Source organism: Stegostoma tigrinum, chromosome 27 (assembly GCF_030684315.1).
Source record: "Stegostoma tigrinum isolate sSteTig4 chromosome 27, sSteTig4.hap1, whole genome shotgun sequence".
NCBI lineage: Eukaryota > Metazoa > Chordata > Chondrichthyes > Orectolobiformes > Stegostomatidae > Stegostoma > Stegostoma tigrinum.
The window spans coordinates 30594721-30610397 of record NC_081380.1 but is presented as its reverse complement, the minus strand read 5'-3'; the positions used below and the strand labels follow the sequence as shown (position 1 = coordinate 30610397).

Here is a 15677-nt window from a genome sequence, read left to right as displayed (position 1 = left end):
AGGTGGATAAATAGATTAGGTTACTGTGCAACTGGTAAGAATTAATCACATAGCAGTCCAGTTATTAACTGAATTTCACATTTAAAATTATGACTTGGCACTTGCTATGTAGCAGAGAATCCTAAGCCATAAAGGTCACAGAGGAAATACAGACACCAAACCAAAAGATGGTAATAAGAGGTGACCGACACCTTGGATAAACAAAAGATTTTGAAGAGGAAATAAAGGCAAATGAGCAAACAGGAGTTAATTCTAATGAGAGCCCGAGACAGTGCAAGGATGACTGTCAATGGTAGGAACAGGGAAAGGGAATAGTAAAGCTAAAGTCACAGCAATCAGTACCACTGTCAACATCCTGGAAATCCCTTCTCAACAGCATTGTGTACATCCCCCAAATGGACTGTAGCATTCAAGTTGGCAGTTCACCATCATTTTAAAGAGAAAATAGAAATGCAAAATAAAAAGAACTCAAACATAGAGGAATCTTGAAATCCAGGTGTTGGGGGACAAAGAGCTAATCCAAATTTAACAAAGACAAGTGCTACATGATATAGAGTACAATCATGGAGATTCCAGGTCAACTCTAAAGGGTAAGCTTTGATTCTGGAAATGACAAATCACAGATGAACTTTTCAGCAGCTGGCTGCTCGAGATCGGAGAAAAAAGTTACTGAAGTCGAAGTACATTATTTCACTCCTGTGAAGTGACATGGGATGTTTTCTTACACAATACAAGTATAAATTGATGTTGCAAACTTATCTGTTTCCTAAGCACAGCAACCACAATGGCTTAGCGCTTAAAATGATAGTGAAGTAAGTTTTCTGAATTATTAATTATACATGTAGTTGAAAGGGTGAGATATGCATGACGAGCCTTGATGCCTCTTTAATGTAAGCTGTACTAAAACATTTGAACACTTAGCAGGTTTGATTTGTGTCACCTTCAGAATACTTCCAACATTTTACTCCTGTAACATTCAGTGAACACTGATTTTAATGGGATATCTTTTATATTTTAAGCCACCCATATTTACAACTATCAGTGTCACATCTGTTCATCATAGAAAGGGTGCACTTTTAGCTTCCTAATAAGGATGTAGATGGTGTCTGCACGTCGTGCTATCTGTGGTGCCCAAATTCTTATCACAGTTAGTAAAAATAGTATCCCTAATCAGCAAAAATAGTATTTCTAATCTGGGAGCCTATTTTCTGAACCACTGGGGTGCGAACATTCAGATGCAGGAAATTAAAATACTTAATGGCTTATCACATTATTTCTAATAATGCATGTGAACAAAAATTAATGCATCTAGAATGAATGAAGGAAAAAAAACTTCAACTAAATATTTTGTCTTTGAATCAGCTATTTTAACTAGGTTTACCATAATTATTTTAAATGGCCATTCTGTAGGAAATTTACAAGCTGAATATATTAAGAAAGTAGAGTACTGAATAGCGATAGTAATTCATGGCTGCATTTTATTTATATGCACTGTTCAGGGTGTCAGCAAATACAGCTGTCAGTCAGGAAAACGTTTTGCCACAGAGTGGGAACCAATTTTTGCTTTAAGGATGAAACTGTCAATGCTTCTTATAATTATTATAGATTTTCTCTTTCCAAATTCCAGGAACTTGGCATATGGAATGGGAATGCGAAAACAGATATAACTTTGCTAAAAGAGCAGGCAACAAATTCAAAACAACTGGTGCGTCTACATACCATTGTTAGTTGGCTGATAATTACTACTAAATAACTCACTTAAATATGAGGGAGAATAAAAAAAAACAGAAAATGCTAGAAACATACAGCATCAACAACAGAACTAGACAGCTAAGTAAACTAGCTCTTGACAGTTCTTTTGCCAGTATAACATCAATTGCAGTTCGGTATAATTCATATATGTTCTTAGTGATATTTCAAAGAGTCAGGTTATAAGGCTATAGAAAAGAACATCATTTTAAATGCAAGAATCTTACTCATCTACACCTCACAAACCCAAACTGAAATTTAAAATCAATAAGTCACTGTTAAAAAGAATGAGGATATCATAAATTCTTTGAAGCCTGATTTCATAAAACAAAACAGGAAAAGTGATCATTAAAAAGTGTCTTAAGACCTGAAAAAGTCACAAAAGTTTAAAAACATACGCAATCTCCCTCCCTGGCCTAACCCATAATCATCATTCATGGTGCTTTGGCTGTGTTCATGTTCTGCGCCTGTTTAACAAGGATGCAATATATTGAATGCCTTGACATAACTTTTGAAAGCTGGACAACAGAAATATGTAGTACAGGATTCTGGGGCTATGGTGACCTTGTCAGTTATAGTGTTAATTTTTTTCAACCAGACACATATTTTATCAACTATATAATCACAGGTATATAATAACAGCAAACATAAGTTTGCAATACTGGGGCTACAGAAAGACATGTTATGCATTGTATATGCAAATATTATTTCAAGATAGCTTTTACTGTTAACTTGTTTCATTTTTCCCTTTTATTCTCAAAGAAAATACATAATGACTAGGTGTCGTGCATAAATTCCAGCTGTAAAACAAGGTTCTATACAGATTAAAATTGAAATTACGAGGAAGCATTTTCTTTAGACTCGGAGGGCTAAAGACCTACCCTTTTGACTACAACACTTTAGGAAATAATTGCACTAGATGTAAAGTGACTAAATATGAAAATCCCTTTTGAAGCATTTAAGGGTCTACATTTTACTCAGGGATAATAGTTGTGTTTTTTCAAATTCTTTAATATGGTTTGAAAAACAAGATTCAGTTGAAATAGAAATTGACTGTTTGTGTGCTGGTTTAGCTGGAACAAAACAAAATTAAACCCACTGCCATGTTCCAGGAATACAGTAAGAGGGGTGCACCACTTATTTTAAGAAGTTTGTTTTGTTATTCAATTGAATGATTTCTTAGAATCAAGTACACATTAATTTAGCTTCACAGAACTAAAAGGCTTTCACAGGAGATTATGACTTCAAACAAAATACAGCAATAAAGACAACATACACATCAGTAAAGAGGACAGGTGAATCAGAGCGATGAGACTGCACATCCTGCATAGCGTTCCACTCATTAATGAAGGCCTGGTTAGAATTAATGCGGCTCTCATAATAACTAATCCACGTTAAATAAAGACTCCCAGGGTAGTAGTTGTGCGTCCTAGCAATCTCACAGGCTTTATGCAAACTTTGCAAAGCTGACCTGAAAAAAGAAACAATTCACACTATTGGTGTCACAGATCAAAAGGATCTTTCAAAAACTATCTCATACTTAAAAAAAGATAACGAAGTGTGGAGCTGGATGAACACAGCAGGCCAAGCAGCATCTCAGGAGCACAAAAGCTGACGTTTCGGGCCTAGACCCTTCTTCAGAGGCCTGAAACGTCGGCTTTTGTGCTCCTGAGATGCTGCTTGGCCTGCTGTGTTCATCCAGCTCCACACTTTGTTATCTTGGATTCTCCAGCATCTGCAGTTCCCATTATCACTCATACCTAAAAAAATGTGTTTTTTTATGCAAGCTATGATAGCAAAACATTCATTTAGTTGTACATCGATAAAAGGTACACAAAGTCTCAGTTACAAGTGATTCTGCATCAACATCACTGATAAAACAGGGGCTAGGCATACACATCTAGCATGTGTATTTCAACTTTAGCTGCATATTTACATTTGATCTTAATACCAAATGAAAAACATGTGATGTAGGTTTATAATATTATTGCTAGGGAACTTGGAGTCTACGTTAGATGTGTTTTTGGCTCTTACTACTGTGAAGGTGACTCTTAAAGAGTTAAAACAGCCTTTCCAAAGAACCATGTAACATGAGAAAAATGGAAGATCAAGCCATCTGGTGCGATAATTGAAGTGTTTACCAATTAAAGCTCAAACAGTCTGGAAGCAGCAGACCAGAAGCCACAAGCAGATTTGGTTCAGGAGACGAGGTCCACACCAACAGATACAATGTTTAGCAGTTTCAAAATAATAAAGTCAGGGAGATGTCATTAAGTCCCTTTGTGTTTCAGGGAATGGCAGAAAATGTTGTCTGGTGAACTGTGCAGGAAGTCACCAAAAAGAAACACATGCAATCTCATCCGCTGAGTGGCGAACTAGAGTGGAGGCAGGAGTGGGGCTTCCCTGGGTTTGGGTGTCTGTAAAAGGGCATTGAGCAAAATACATAACATGCTATAACTGTTTCAAACTAGTCAGCACATTGCTAAAGTCCACAATCAATAAGAATGTAGTCTTTACGAGTTTACATGATTTGCTCAACTAAATAATCAGTGCCTCCTCACTTTCACTGCACCTCTTCACACTGTCTTTCTGTAGGCATACAAAAATATGCAGGTGCTCTAAAACAACTGCATGTTATTTGAGAATGGAGAAAACCATAATTTAGCTGAAATTTTATTAATAAACTGCTACTGGAGAAAAGCTGCAAACGGACAACAGAAATGTACAAATAATTTTTTAAAAAAACCAGGAAGTTCTTACCACATTGCTTGTACAGACACAGGCTTAAAGATGTGAATTCTGTTCACTGTTGACACACTGAATCCTCTTGAGATGGGAATACAGGAAGAAAAAAATGAAATTGTTATCCAAAAGCTTAACATAAACAAAGTGTTGTCCCACACTACACAGGAAGATCTTGCCTGCTATCACAAGTACCAACAAAACGGCTAGACACTTCTATGGTGTATAACGAAGAAAGCTAAAATTTTTTTAGTAAGTGAGAGCGTAAGAGAAAGAGCATCCAGAAAATAGTAAAACAGATTTTGGGGGAAACCACACGATTAATTAATGGAAGGCCTTTCAAATAAATTTAATAAAAATTGCAATTTGCACTTACCATGGTGATAAAGCAAATGCTTTTTATTTATTTGGAGCACACAAAGCAAAAATGCATGCTTAAATGCCAAGGTAGCAGGGCAAAATGTTAGAACAAAGCAGCCAAGTTGTTTATTGCCGAGAACTCTTCTGACAACTTGTGCTGGCAGCAATTTGTGTCTTAAATGATATTATGGCAGTTCTTATACAGTGGGGCACAAAAGGCTTCCTAAGGTCTTGGTGGAAATTTATAGCTCAGGTTGTGGATTCAATTGTTAGTTAGCTTACCAAAATCGTTTTAGAGCATGCAGACTTTGCATAACCCTTCTAGTTCCAACTTTAAGTACATTTAAGTCGTCATCGGACAAGCATATGGACGTACACGGAATAGTGTAGGTTAGATGGGCTTCAGATTGATATGACAGATTGGGACAACATCGAGGGCCAAAGGGCCTGTACTGTGCTGTAATGTTCTATGTTCTAGACAACATCATCAGTGCGACCTCTAAATCGACGTGTTGGTGTTCTGCTTCCTTCTAGATTTTTACGATCCTCTGGTGTGATGGTTTTGTCACTTCTGGTTCTTTTGTTTTAGCAGTGGCCTGTATAAGGGGTATATTTCTATGTGTTTGTTTATGGAGTCCCATGTTGAGAACCAAGCTTCCAGAAATTCCCTTCCAAGTCTGGTATTTATTTGTCCCAGTCAAACTGATGGCCCTCTTTATCTGCAGGTAGTAAAGCAGTGCACCAAATGTTATTGAAGACCCCATACCGACAGTAATCAAGACCAACATGATGTGCACAGTACATTACAGTGAGCGCAATAAACATTATATTGGACAAATAGGAAGGAAAATGATGACCAGAATATACGAACACCAGCTGGCAGTAAAAGGACATGACCAATATTCACTTGTCTAAATACACACAGACAATGAGGGCCAGCAGTTTGACTGGGACAAAGTGACCATTCAGGGGAAAACAAACACCAGGCATGCAAGTGAATTTCTGGAAGCCTAGTTCACAAAATGGGACTCCATTAACAAACTCCGGTAGACCCCATATACAGACCACTGCTAAAAGAGACCAGGAAGTGACATGACCATTACTCCAGAGGATCATATAAATCCAGAAGGAAGCACCAACACTTCGATTAGAGGTTGCACTGATGATGTCAACTAGAAGGGTAACAAAACTTTTGCACACCGCAGAACAACCGGCTCAGCGAGCTCATGAACAACTACAAAAGGCTTCCATTGGTGGAAAACTAGACAAAACGTTGGTTACATATATAGAGCCCAAAAAAAAGTTAAAAAAATTAAATTGCAAAATTAGAGTTCACAATAGAAACAGACCACTCAGGTGAACTGATCTATGCTTGCATTTATGCTCCTCCCATACCTATTTCTCTAACACTATCAGCATATGCTTCTATTCATTTGACTCCCGTGTTTCTCAAGATTGTCCTTAAACGTATTTGCGTTATTCAGCTCAACGCTCCCTATGGTAACAAACTTTTCATTCCTACCAAACATATTGGATAAAAAAGCTTTTCCTGAATTCTCCATCAGATTGATGGGATAATCTCACCAAGATTTATGGCCTGGGGTTTTCGACCCTTAAAGTGAAAGTGTCTTTTCCATATGTACTCTATCATATATCACTTACTTATTTTAAAGAATTTAAAGTCAACCCTTTGAGCATATTCCATTAAGTACATCCACTCAGATCTGGCATTATCCTTTACAAATTCTCTTTTGCATTTTTTCCAGTTCCTCTATCTTTTTTGCCATGCAAAACCACAAGATAGAGGAGCAGAATTTGAAAATTCACCTCATCCAGTCTGTTCCAGCATTCGATTATGACAATTATGTTTCTCAACCTCATTCTCCTGTCTTCTCCCCATAATCCTTGATCCACTCACTGATCAAGAATCTCTGTCTTGAATATACTTGACTTGGCTTCCACAAATTTTTGTGGCAATGAGTTCCACAGATTCACCACCTTCTGGCTGAAGAAATTCCTCCTTGTCTTAGTTCTTAAGGGTTGTCTCTCCTACAAGTGGAAAAATCTTTTCTACATCCACGCTATTCAGTGAGTTTCAATCAGATCACCCCTCATCATTCTGAGCTTCACTGAGTACAGAATCGAGTTCTCAACTGTTGCTCATATGACAAGCCCTCACGCCTGCCAGTCTTACAAGCCTCTTCTGGACCCCTTCTAATGCCAACACATCTTTCCTTGGATACGGGGCCCAAAGCTGGTCACAATATTCCAAATGCAGCCTGACCACATCCTTATACAGCCTCAGCAGTGCATCTCTGCTCTTGTTTTCTAGCCCTTTAGAAATGAACGCTGACATTGTATTTACCTTCCTAACTGCCAAGTGAACCTGCACATTAACTAATCCTGAGCAAAGACTTCCAAGTCCCTTTGTGCTTCAGATTTCAAAAGGCTTTCCTCATTTAGAAAATATTCTTCTGTGCTATTCTTCCTACCAAAGAGCATAATCTTACATTTTCATACATTTCTATTCTATTTACCACTTCTCTGCCCAACTTCCTAGCCTGTCAAAGTCCCTCTGCAGCCTCCCCACTTCCTCAACACTACTTGTCTCTCTACCCATTTGCGGTATTTGCAAACTTAGCAACAATGCCCTCGTTTCCTAGATCCAGATCCTTAAATGGAAAACATAATTAATTGTGGTCTCAATACTGCAGAAATCCACTAGTTACTAGCTGCCATCCTGAAAAAGACTCCTTTACCCTCAGTCTTTGTCTGCTGCCAGTCAGCAAAACCTTTATCCATGCCAGTACCTCGCGCTTAACATGTTTTGTGTTAAGGACGCCCTTATTTTGTTTCGCAGCTGTCTATAAAAGACCCTTTCAAAGGCCTTCTGGAAATCCAAATGGACCATGTCTCCTGGCTTTCCTTTGTAAAACTTGCTCGTTACCTCCATGCACTTCCAAGTACTCCACAATCTCAGCTTTGATAATGGACTCTAATGTCTGTCATTGGTAAGAGGTTAGGCTAACTGACCTATAATATAAACAGGGGTGTTACATTAACCATTTGAGTGTGCTCTGGTCACTCCCTGACTCCAGTAATTCCTGAAAGATCACCAACGCCTCGACAATCTCAACTATCTCTTTCAGAACTCCAGGGCATAATCCTTCTGGTCTAGGTGATTTATCCACCTTCACACCTTACAGCTTCCCCAGCACCTAAGTGATTACCACTATGCATACCTCTGCATCCCCATCAACCATCCCCCCACCCTGACTCTCAGTTCCTCTGCCTTTTATTTGTTTCCCATTACCAATTCTCCAGCCTCATTTTCCAGCCATCCAATGTCCACTCTTGCCTCGCTATTACTTTTCAGATATCCCAAAAAAGAACTACTGCAATCTCCTCATATATTATTACCTAGCTTACCCTTGTATTTCATCTTCTCCCTCCTTATTGCTTTTTTAGTTATTCTCTGCTGGTTTTTAAAAAGGCTTCCCAATCCTCTGGATTTCCAATAATCTTCATCACCTCATATGCTTTTTCTTTTGCTTTCATGCAGTCCCTTTCCTTCTCTGCCATGGTTATCTTGTCCTCCCCTTAATATATTTCTTCCTCCTTGGGATCATCTTCTCCTTATCTCCCAAATCAACCCTAGAAACTCCTGCAGCTCCACTGTCTTCCCTGCCAGGCTCCCTCATATCTTTATAGTCACCTTTAATGAACTGTAACACCATTACATCGTATTCCAGTTTCCCCCCCTCAAACTGAAGGATGGATTCTTTCTTATTAACGTCACTGCCCCTTTAGGGTTCCTTCATTTTGAGCTCTTTGATCAAGTCTGCCTCATCACACGCCACCGAATTCAGAATTGCCAGTTCTATAGTTGGCTCTATCACAAGTTGATCCAAAAAAGTGTTGCGGACATTCCACAAATTCCTTTTCTTGGAATCTACGAACAACCTGATTTTCCCCAAGGGCACCTGCATTTTGAAGACCCCCATGATTACTGTAAAAGCACTTTTCTTATATGCCTATTTCACGTCCTGATTTATTTTCTTCCCATATTCTGACTACTGCTAGATACCTCAAATCTAGCCACAGATTCTTCTTCTTGCTTTTGATTTAATTTCATTTCTTACGAACGAGGCAACCCTGTCCCCTCTGCCTGTCCTTGGATGTTCAGCCCTGATCCCCTTACAGCCACGTCTGTGATACCCATAACCCTCCAATTTCAATCTGTGTTACAAGCTAATTTACCTTGTTTCGCATACTGCAATAGCAGAACCGTTCACAGCACTCCAAAGTTTGCTCTGACCAAGGATTTTCATTAGATAAACAAAATCTTGGTATGAAATATACAGAAATGTACAAGAGTTCAGAAAGTTAACTCTAAATAATTAAAGCCTGGAATTAACACATCTTTTAACTGTGGTGAAAATTAATTCCCAAGCCTTTTTTAAAAATCTGACCACCTAGGCTAAAGAAAGGATATCTGGGTTTCCTTGTTGCTTCTCATACTTGTCATAATCACAGAATCATAGAATCCCCACGGTGTGGAAACAGGCCATCTGGATTGCCAGGTCCACACCGACCCTCCGAAGAACATCTTACCCAGACACATCCCCCTACTCTATCTCTGTAATCCTGCATTTCCCATGGCTAATCCACCAAGCCTGCACATCCCTGGACACTTATGGGCAATTTAGCATGGCCAATTCATCTACCTTGCGCATCTTTGGACTGTGGGAGGAAACGTATAAACTCTACACAGACAGTCACCAGAGGATGGAAATGAGCCCGGGTCCCTTGCGCGGTGAGGCTGCTGTGCTAACCACTGAGCCACCTTGCCACAATAGAACATCTTTTCAGGTAAAATATAGCACAAACAGATTTGAAGCACCTTAGCATTAAAACATAAATCAAGACACACTTAAACTTCAAACAAAAATGTGGCTGGATTGGGCAAAAATTCTCACTGCTATTTCTATGTCAATTTATTCGCATTAGACTGCTTATATTCTGGCAGTTCAAATGCCCTTCCTTTGCGCTGTCATGAAGACAGTATCGTAGAACTGAAAGAATTTTACTACTTAGCACTTGGTACTGGATTCTCAACGTTTCACTAGTTGAGATTAGATGTTAGGAACCTCATGTACTTACCCATCGCCATCCAAATGGATTAGCGTGTCACTCCATAAGGGAAGAACCAAGCCCATTGTGCAAGTACTGCTGCAAAGATAATGTAATCTAAAATTAGTATGGTTTCTCTATACTTTGTTGCGCAGTTCTTTATACAGATATTTTCAACAGAAGCTATTAGAGAAGCCATATTTAACATAAATCATAAAACTACATATAGATTGTAACTTGAGTAGGCCTGCAGGTGTGAAGTACAGACTGTACCTAGCTCAAATACACCTTAAGAAGTGGAAAAAAAAGTAAGAATGAAACAGTTTAAGAAATCAATGAATTTGACAACCAGCTGAAGCACTTGCACAACACACTTTCACTTCTCTCCCTTTCTTGCAGATTTTTCTTCTCTTCAGAAACAGATACTAAAGAACAGGAAACATCAACAACTTGAAGCCCTGAATTGAAAAATTATTTCAATTTAAACTGCCATTCTAAATCTCAGTTTTTAAACTCAAAACAAAAAGATTATTTTTTTACTTTTGATAAAGTAGTAACATTCACTTGTTACCAGTCATAAAGTTTTCTGCATTTTTGTATAGAGGTGACCCACCAGTTTACGTTCAAACTCTTCAGTTACAGTACAAAATCATGTGGTCTTCTCCAAGAATGTTTACTCATGAGTATAAATAATCACAGCCCGAATTCTGAAGGATACAGACATAGCTTTTTCTGAACTTCTAATTAATTATAGAAAAATCAAGTCCCTCTCCGGGTTCCCTACATTTCAGGAAAGAACATGTAATTGCCATTCACCTTTGGATCAAAAATCTAAGAACTCAATACCTAATCAAGAAGCATTTTCACGAGGACGACAGCAATTAAAAGATGGTCACTTACTAACATCTTCCAAGGGAAGCCAGGGTCAAATCTTAAACATGCCCTGGCCAGCATCAACTACTTCCGCGAACAAATTTTAAAAATGCTATAGCCAGAAAAAAAACCATTGATTTTGCCAGAGATAGTAGGAACTGAAGATGCTGGAGAATCTGAGATAACAAGGTGGATGAGTGTAGCAGGCCAAGCAGCACCAGAGGAGCAGGAAAGCTGACGTTTCGGTTCTAGACCCTTCTTCAGAAATGAAGGGTCCAGACCCGACATGTCAGCTTTCCTGCTCCTCTGATGCTGCTTGGCCTATTGCGTTCATCCAGTTCTACATTTTGTTATCATTGGTTTTGCCAGGTTAGGTTTCATGAACACCTAAAATCAGTCACTATTTTGATTTTAAATATGTTAAGAGACATGATAGAATAACGGCTTATTGTGCAAAGAACAGATAATTTTTTTAGATTAGATTCCCTACAGTGTGGAAGCAGGCCCTTCGGCCCAGCAAGTCCACACCGCTCTTTGAAGCATCCCACCCAGACCTATCCCCATCCCGATATAACCCACATACCCCTGAACACTACGAGCAATTTAGCATGGCCAATCCACCTAGCCTGCACATCGTTGACTGTGGGAGGAAACCAGAGGACCCGGAGGAAACTCACGCAGACACAAGGAGAATGTGCAAACTCCGCAGACGGTCGCCCGAGGCTGGAATTGAACCCGGGTCCCTGGCACTGTGAGGCTGCAGTGCTAACCACTGAGCCACCGTGCCAGCCATAATAGGTTTCTTTTTCATGTTTCGGGGCTAATGTAGCTATTCACTTTTCCATCATAGTGGCTTTTGGGCTAAAGCAGGGAATGATACAAGGATGCACAGAAGTGAAAATATAGATCATTCAGCAAAACAAGCACATGTAGCGTGGTATCAGAATGTCATAGTGGAATAGTTTTCTTTAAGATGAAATAGCCTAAATATTTGTATTGCAGGAAGAGCAAAAGTTAGTGAACTCATGTATGTCAGAAAATAAAAATCAGGTATTCAGTTGTAAAAAGCAAGTAGTTTGTTTGAGCAAACTTCTGATTTTTTTTTTCAGTGCAGTGCATTGTTGTTCTGAACCATAATCTTATTTTTATTCAGAAGTAGATCACCTTAACATTAGTTTTACCCAAAGGCCAGGCAATACAGAAATACAACAGACCTAGACACCATTCTTTCCAAGTACTGGCTTTTGAGGAATGCAGAAAATGTTCGAACCAGGCACTTCAAGTGTAAATTAATAGATACTCGTAAAAATTATATGAAATTATGTAGAATTTAGCATAATCACTTATGCAATTGATTCTGGAAAGCGTGCTTCTTGTGGTCAAATACACAGCATTGCTAAAGAAAGCTGCAATGCTCAGGGACAGAGTCAACACAAATAACTTCTGTTGACTGCACAAAATGAGCTCATGGAAAGTTTTATAAAAAGCTCCCAATGATCGGAGGTTATTCTTAATTCCACCCCCAGCCACGTGCTTAAACCATTTCTAATTGCACCCTGTAACAGTATGGCTGTAACAGAATTACCAATCCCCATCCATGGAACTATATAAAGAGCATGTGTTGTCTTGTTTACATAGCAACAAGCAGAAATTTATCAACATGAATCAGACAGATACAATGCGAGTTATTTGCTTAGTCACAGAATTTAATGAGTATTAAAACGATTGCATATTGTTCATTGTAAATTAGAAATGGCTACTGCAGGAAGATGTTCAAAACAATGTTTTCAGCCTTATGATAGAACATCACCAATTGAAGCCTATATCTGTTCGCTGACAACAGAAATCTAAGCATACACAGGGGACTCGAACATTATCACAATATAAAGTGTGCTACACTATTGAGATTAGTTGCATCATGAGCAACTTTTACATTATTCTCTTATTCTTTAACATGGAGATCTCTTAAGTAGGTTTCATTTGAAGATAGTATTTTGACCAAGCTTTCTGAATTTAACGAACAAGGCTTAAATGCTTCAGTGCAATGATTCATTAGTCAGTTAACACCTTAAGGTTCAAATTCCAGTTAGATTATTAAACATGCTGCTCCAGCTGTGTTTCTTGTGAAGCATATCTAAAGATTATTTTACACTGCTTACAATAGTCTTGCATAAATGGGCTCACATCCAAGTGTATTGGCACTAAAGTTTTTCAGCAAATTTAATTCCATTTTTTGGTCTGCTACAATGTGAAAATAAATACTACAGCACAACAAAAACAACAATATTAAATTGTTGGCTAAAAAGAATGATATGACCAGTAGGACAATAAGTTTAAATAAGCTGGAGAGGGGGACAGAAACTCTCAGAGACAAGATAAACTACTGATCCAGAGAGTAGAAACAAATCAAAAGGCCCACAATCCAAATAAACAAACAGCCAAATTCAATTTAGAACATTTGAACAGGATACAGTAATCATTAGTATCTTTTTTTAAAAAAAAGGACACGGAATATCTTAATTCCTCAATAATGGCTAAAATCACAACTACTTCCAATATTATATTGGCTGCAACTATTTTCAAAGCATTAAACTATGCCACCTTCAGACAAAAACTTTTAACAATAAAAATAGAACACGCATGAATAAACTATTTTAATCAATGCAAAACAAGCATTCTATAACATAACAAAGAGCTAGTTACAAGGCAGTTGTTCCTGAGGGCTTAATTATTACTACTCCTCTATGGTCAATTGTATTACCCAAATCCCTCAAGTGATTGCCTGCATTGTGTGTTTCAGAATTTATTATGCCAATCTAATATCTTCACTATATGAAGCAGCATTGAAAGTTGCACCATGACTCAAGTATGTTGGTAAAATGGCAAAAGTTCACATGGGAAGTTTTCTTACCTATCCTTGAAGAAATCCATTCCTAAAACAATACTTTCCTCTGTATCTTGTCTACCATTGGTGGAAACTACCACCATGTATCGCGTCAGCTCCAGGTATGCACTTTCCAACCGTACAGCCTGGAATTATTCAAGAGGAAACTTGCTCAAAAGAAGGTTGACATTTTAAAGTTTACTTTCAACAAAGCAAAATGCTACATCAATTTATCCTTTCCAATGTGGGGGTAAATTTTCAGTATATTCATTTCAATGAACTGCTCTGAATGCAAGTTAACTGACATGAGAAAAGCTTCTGGCCGTCATGCCATCAATATAAGCAAGTTTACAACTATTGCTAATTATCCAATTCATTCACTGGACTCACCATTATAACAGATGAAAAAATAATAGATTAGAATGTGATTTCTGTTAAAAAGTGAATCAACATTTTTGTTCATTATAACACAATAAGCAACCAGAAGAATTCACACACATGAATGGCAGTGTGTGCAGTTAAATACAAGAAACAGCAGTGTTAGATCATACAGCATCTCGAGTCTCCTTTGCTATTAAATAAGGCTGATCTTCAAACTCAATTCTGCTTTTTCACTGTAAGAACAAAGATTTGATTTATAAATGCTGTTCAATAAACATTGCAAGCATAATTGAATTAAGCTTTTGTAACACTGACCTGTTACAGATTACTTTTAACTTTGGTGCTGAGACTGCAAAAATAAACATTTATAGACAGAAACCACACGAACTGTTTACTTAAACATTGCTGAAAAGAAATATTTTATGTAAAATCTTGTTTTACAGTCATAAGGATGATTAGCAATAAAACAATTTATGGGGCGCCAATAACTGCACTGTATGGGAGTGGAGTGCTTATTGGTTGACAAGTGAACTCTGATTGGTACAGGTATTGTCATGGAGAATGCACAAGTTGCTGACTGATGTTAATTGCCAAGTTTTGTTCAAATTTTAAATCATGCAGGTTGATGGCAATTTGTCAAAGCAATAAAGGCTCTTACAAATTTTTATAGATGCACCATAGAAAGCATCTATCTGGATGCATCACAGCATGGTAATGGCAGCTGCTTTTCCCAAGACCAAAATAAACTACACAGAGTTATGAACACAGCCCAATCCATTACACAAATCAGCCTCCCATCCACTGGCTTCATCTTTGCTTCCCGCTGCATCAGGAAAGCAATCAACATAAATTAAAAACCCCTCTCACCCTGGTTATACTCTCTTCCACCCTCTGCTGTCAGGCAGAAGTTTGTATAGATGTACAAACAGATTCAATAACAGCTTCTTCTCCATCGTATCAGACTTTTGAGTGAATCTCAAATGTAATGCTGATCTCTGTCTGCATCTTCCCCTATTCTGTTACCCTGCTACACTTGTCTGGTACGATTTGCCTGTAAAGCACGTAAGACCACACTTTTCACTGTACCTTGGTACGTGGCAGTAACAAATTAAATCAAAAAACAAAATTAAATCAGTGAATGGCTGTCATCTAGTTTGCTAACTCGAACAAGTACACATGTACACGTTCCATCTGCAAAGAACACAGTTGAGTGTTAATACGTGGCTTCTAGTACATGTAACTACACTGCAAGGTGGTTTGATGGTGCTAAATTGGCTATCAGCATACTTCTTCGCATAGATCAGGATTGTCTAGCAAACATTCTCCAGTTGTGGAATCTCACCTAATGTTGGATACGATGTTGTGGGTTTTGCAAGCGTGGGCTAGTAAGACACTGTCAAGTACCTGGTTTGCTGTGAAAAGCTGGAGGACCATGCCTGTCTGCCGTCTTTGGGATGTACAATTACGTACTTGACATCACACGAGCACTGAAATTCACACACTAAATTACTCACTTGAGACAGGCAAGACGTCTTTTTGGTTTGATAACAGCATC

At 38.3% G+C, this 15677-nt stretch overlaps 1 protein-coding gene across 3 annotated transcripts in view; it reads right to left on the bottom strand.

The window, feature by feature from the left end:
• The window catches only part of ssh2a (slingshot protein phosphatase 2a), a 148864-nt gene that overhangs the window by 25046 nt on the left and 108141 nt on the right, over window positions 1–15677 (bottom strand). For 2 of the 3 annotated variants that reach the window (XM_048556976.2, XM_048556974.2), the window contains 4 exons: window positions 13769–13887; window positions 10015–10083; window positions 4510–4575; window positions 3026–3220 (listed from right to left, as the gene is read on the bottom strand). In XM_048556976.2, coding sequence (XP_048412933.2) covers window positions 3026–3220; window positions 4510–4575; window positions 10015–10083; window positions 13769–13887 — 449 coding nt within the window. The remainder of the gene's footprint in view (window positions 1–3025; window positions 3221–4509; window positions 4576–10014; window positions 10084–13768; window positions 13888–15677) is intronic. The other variant, XM_048556975.2, reaches the window with a different exon arrangement.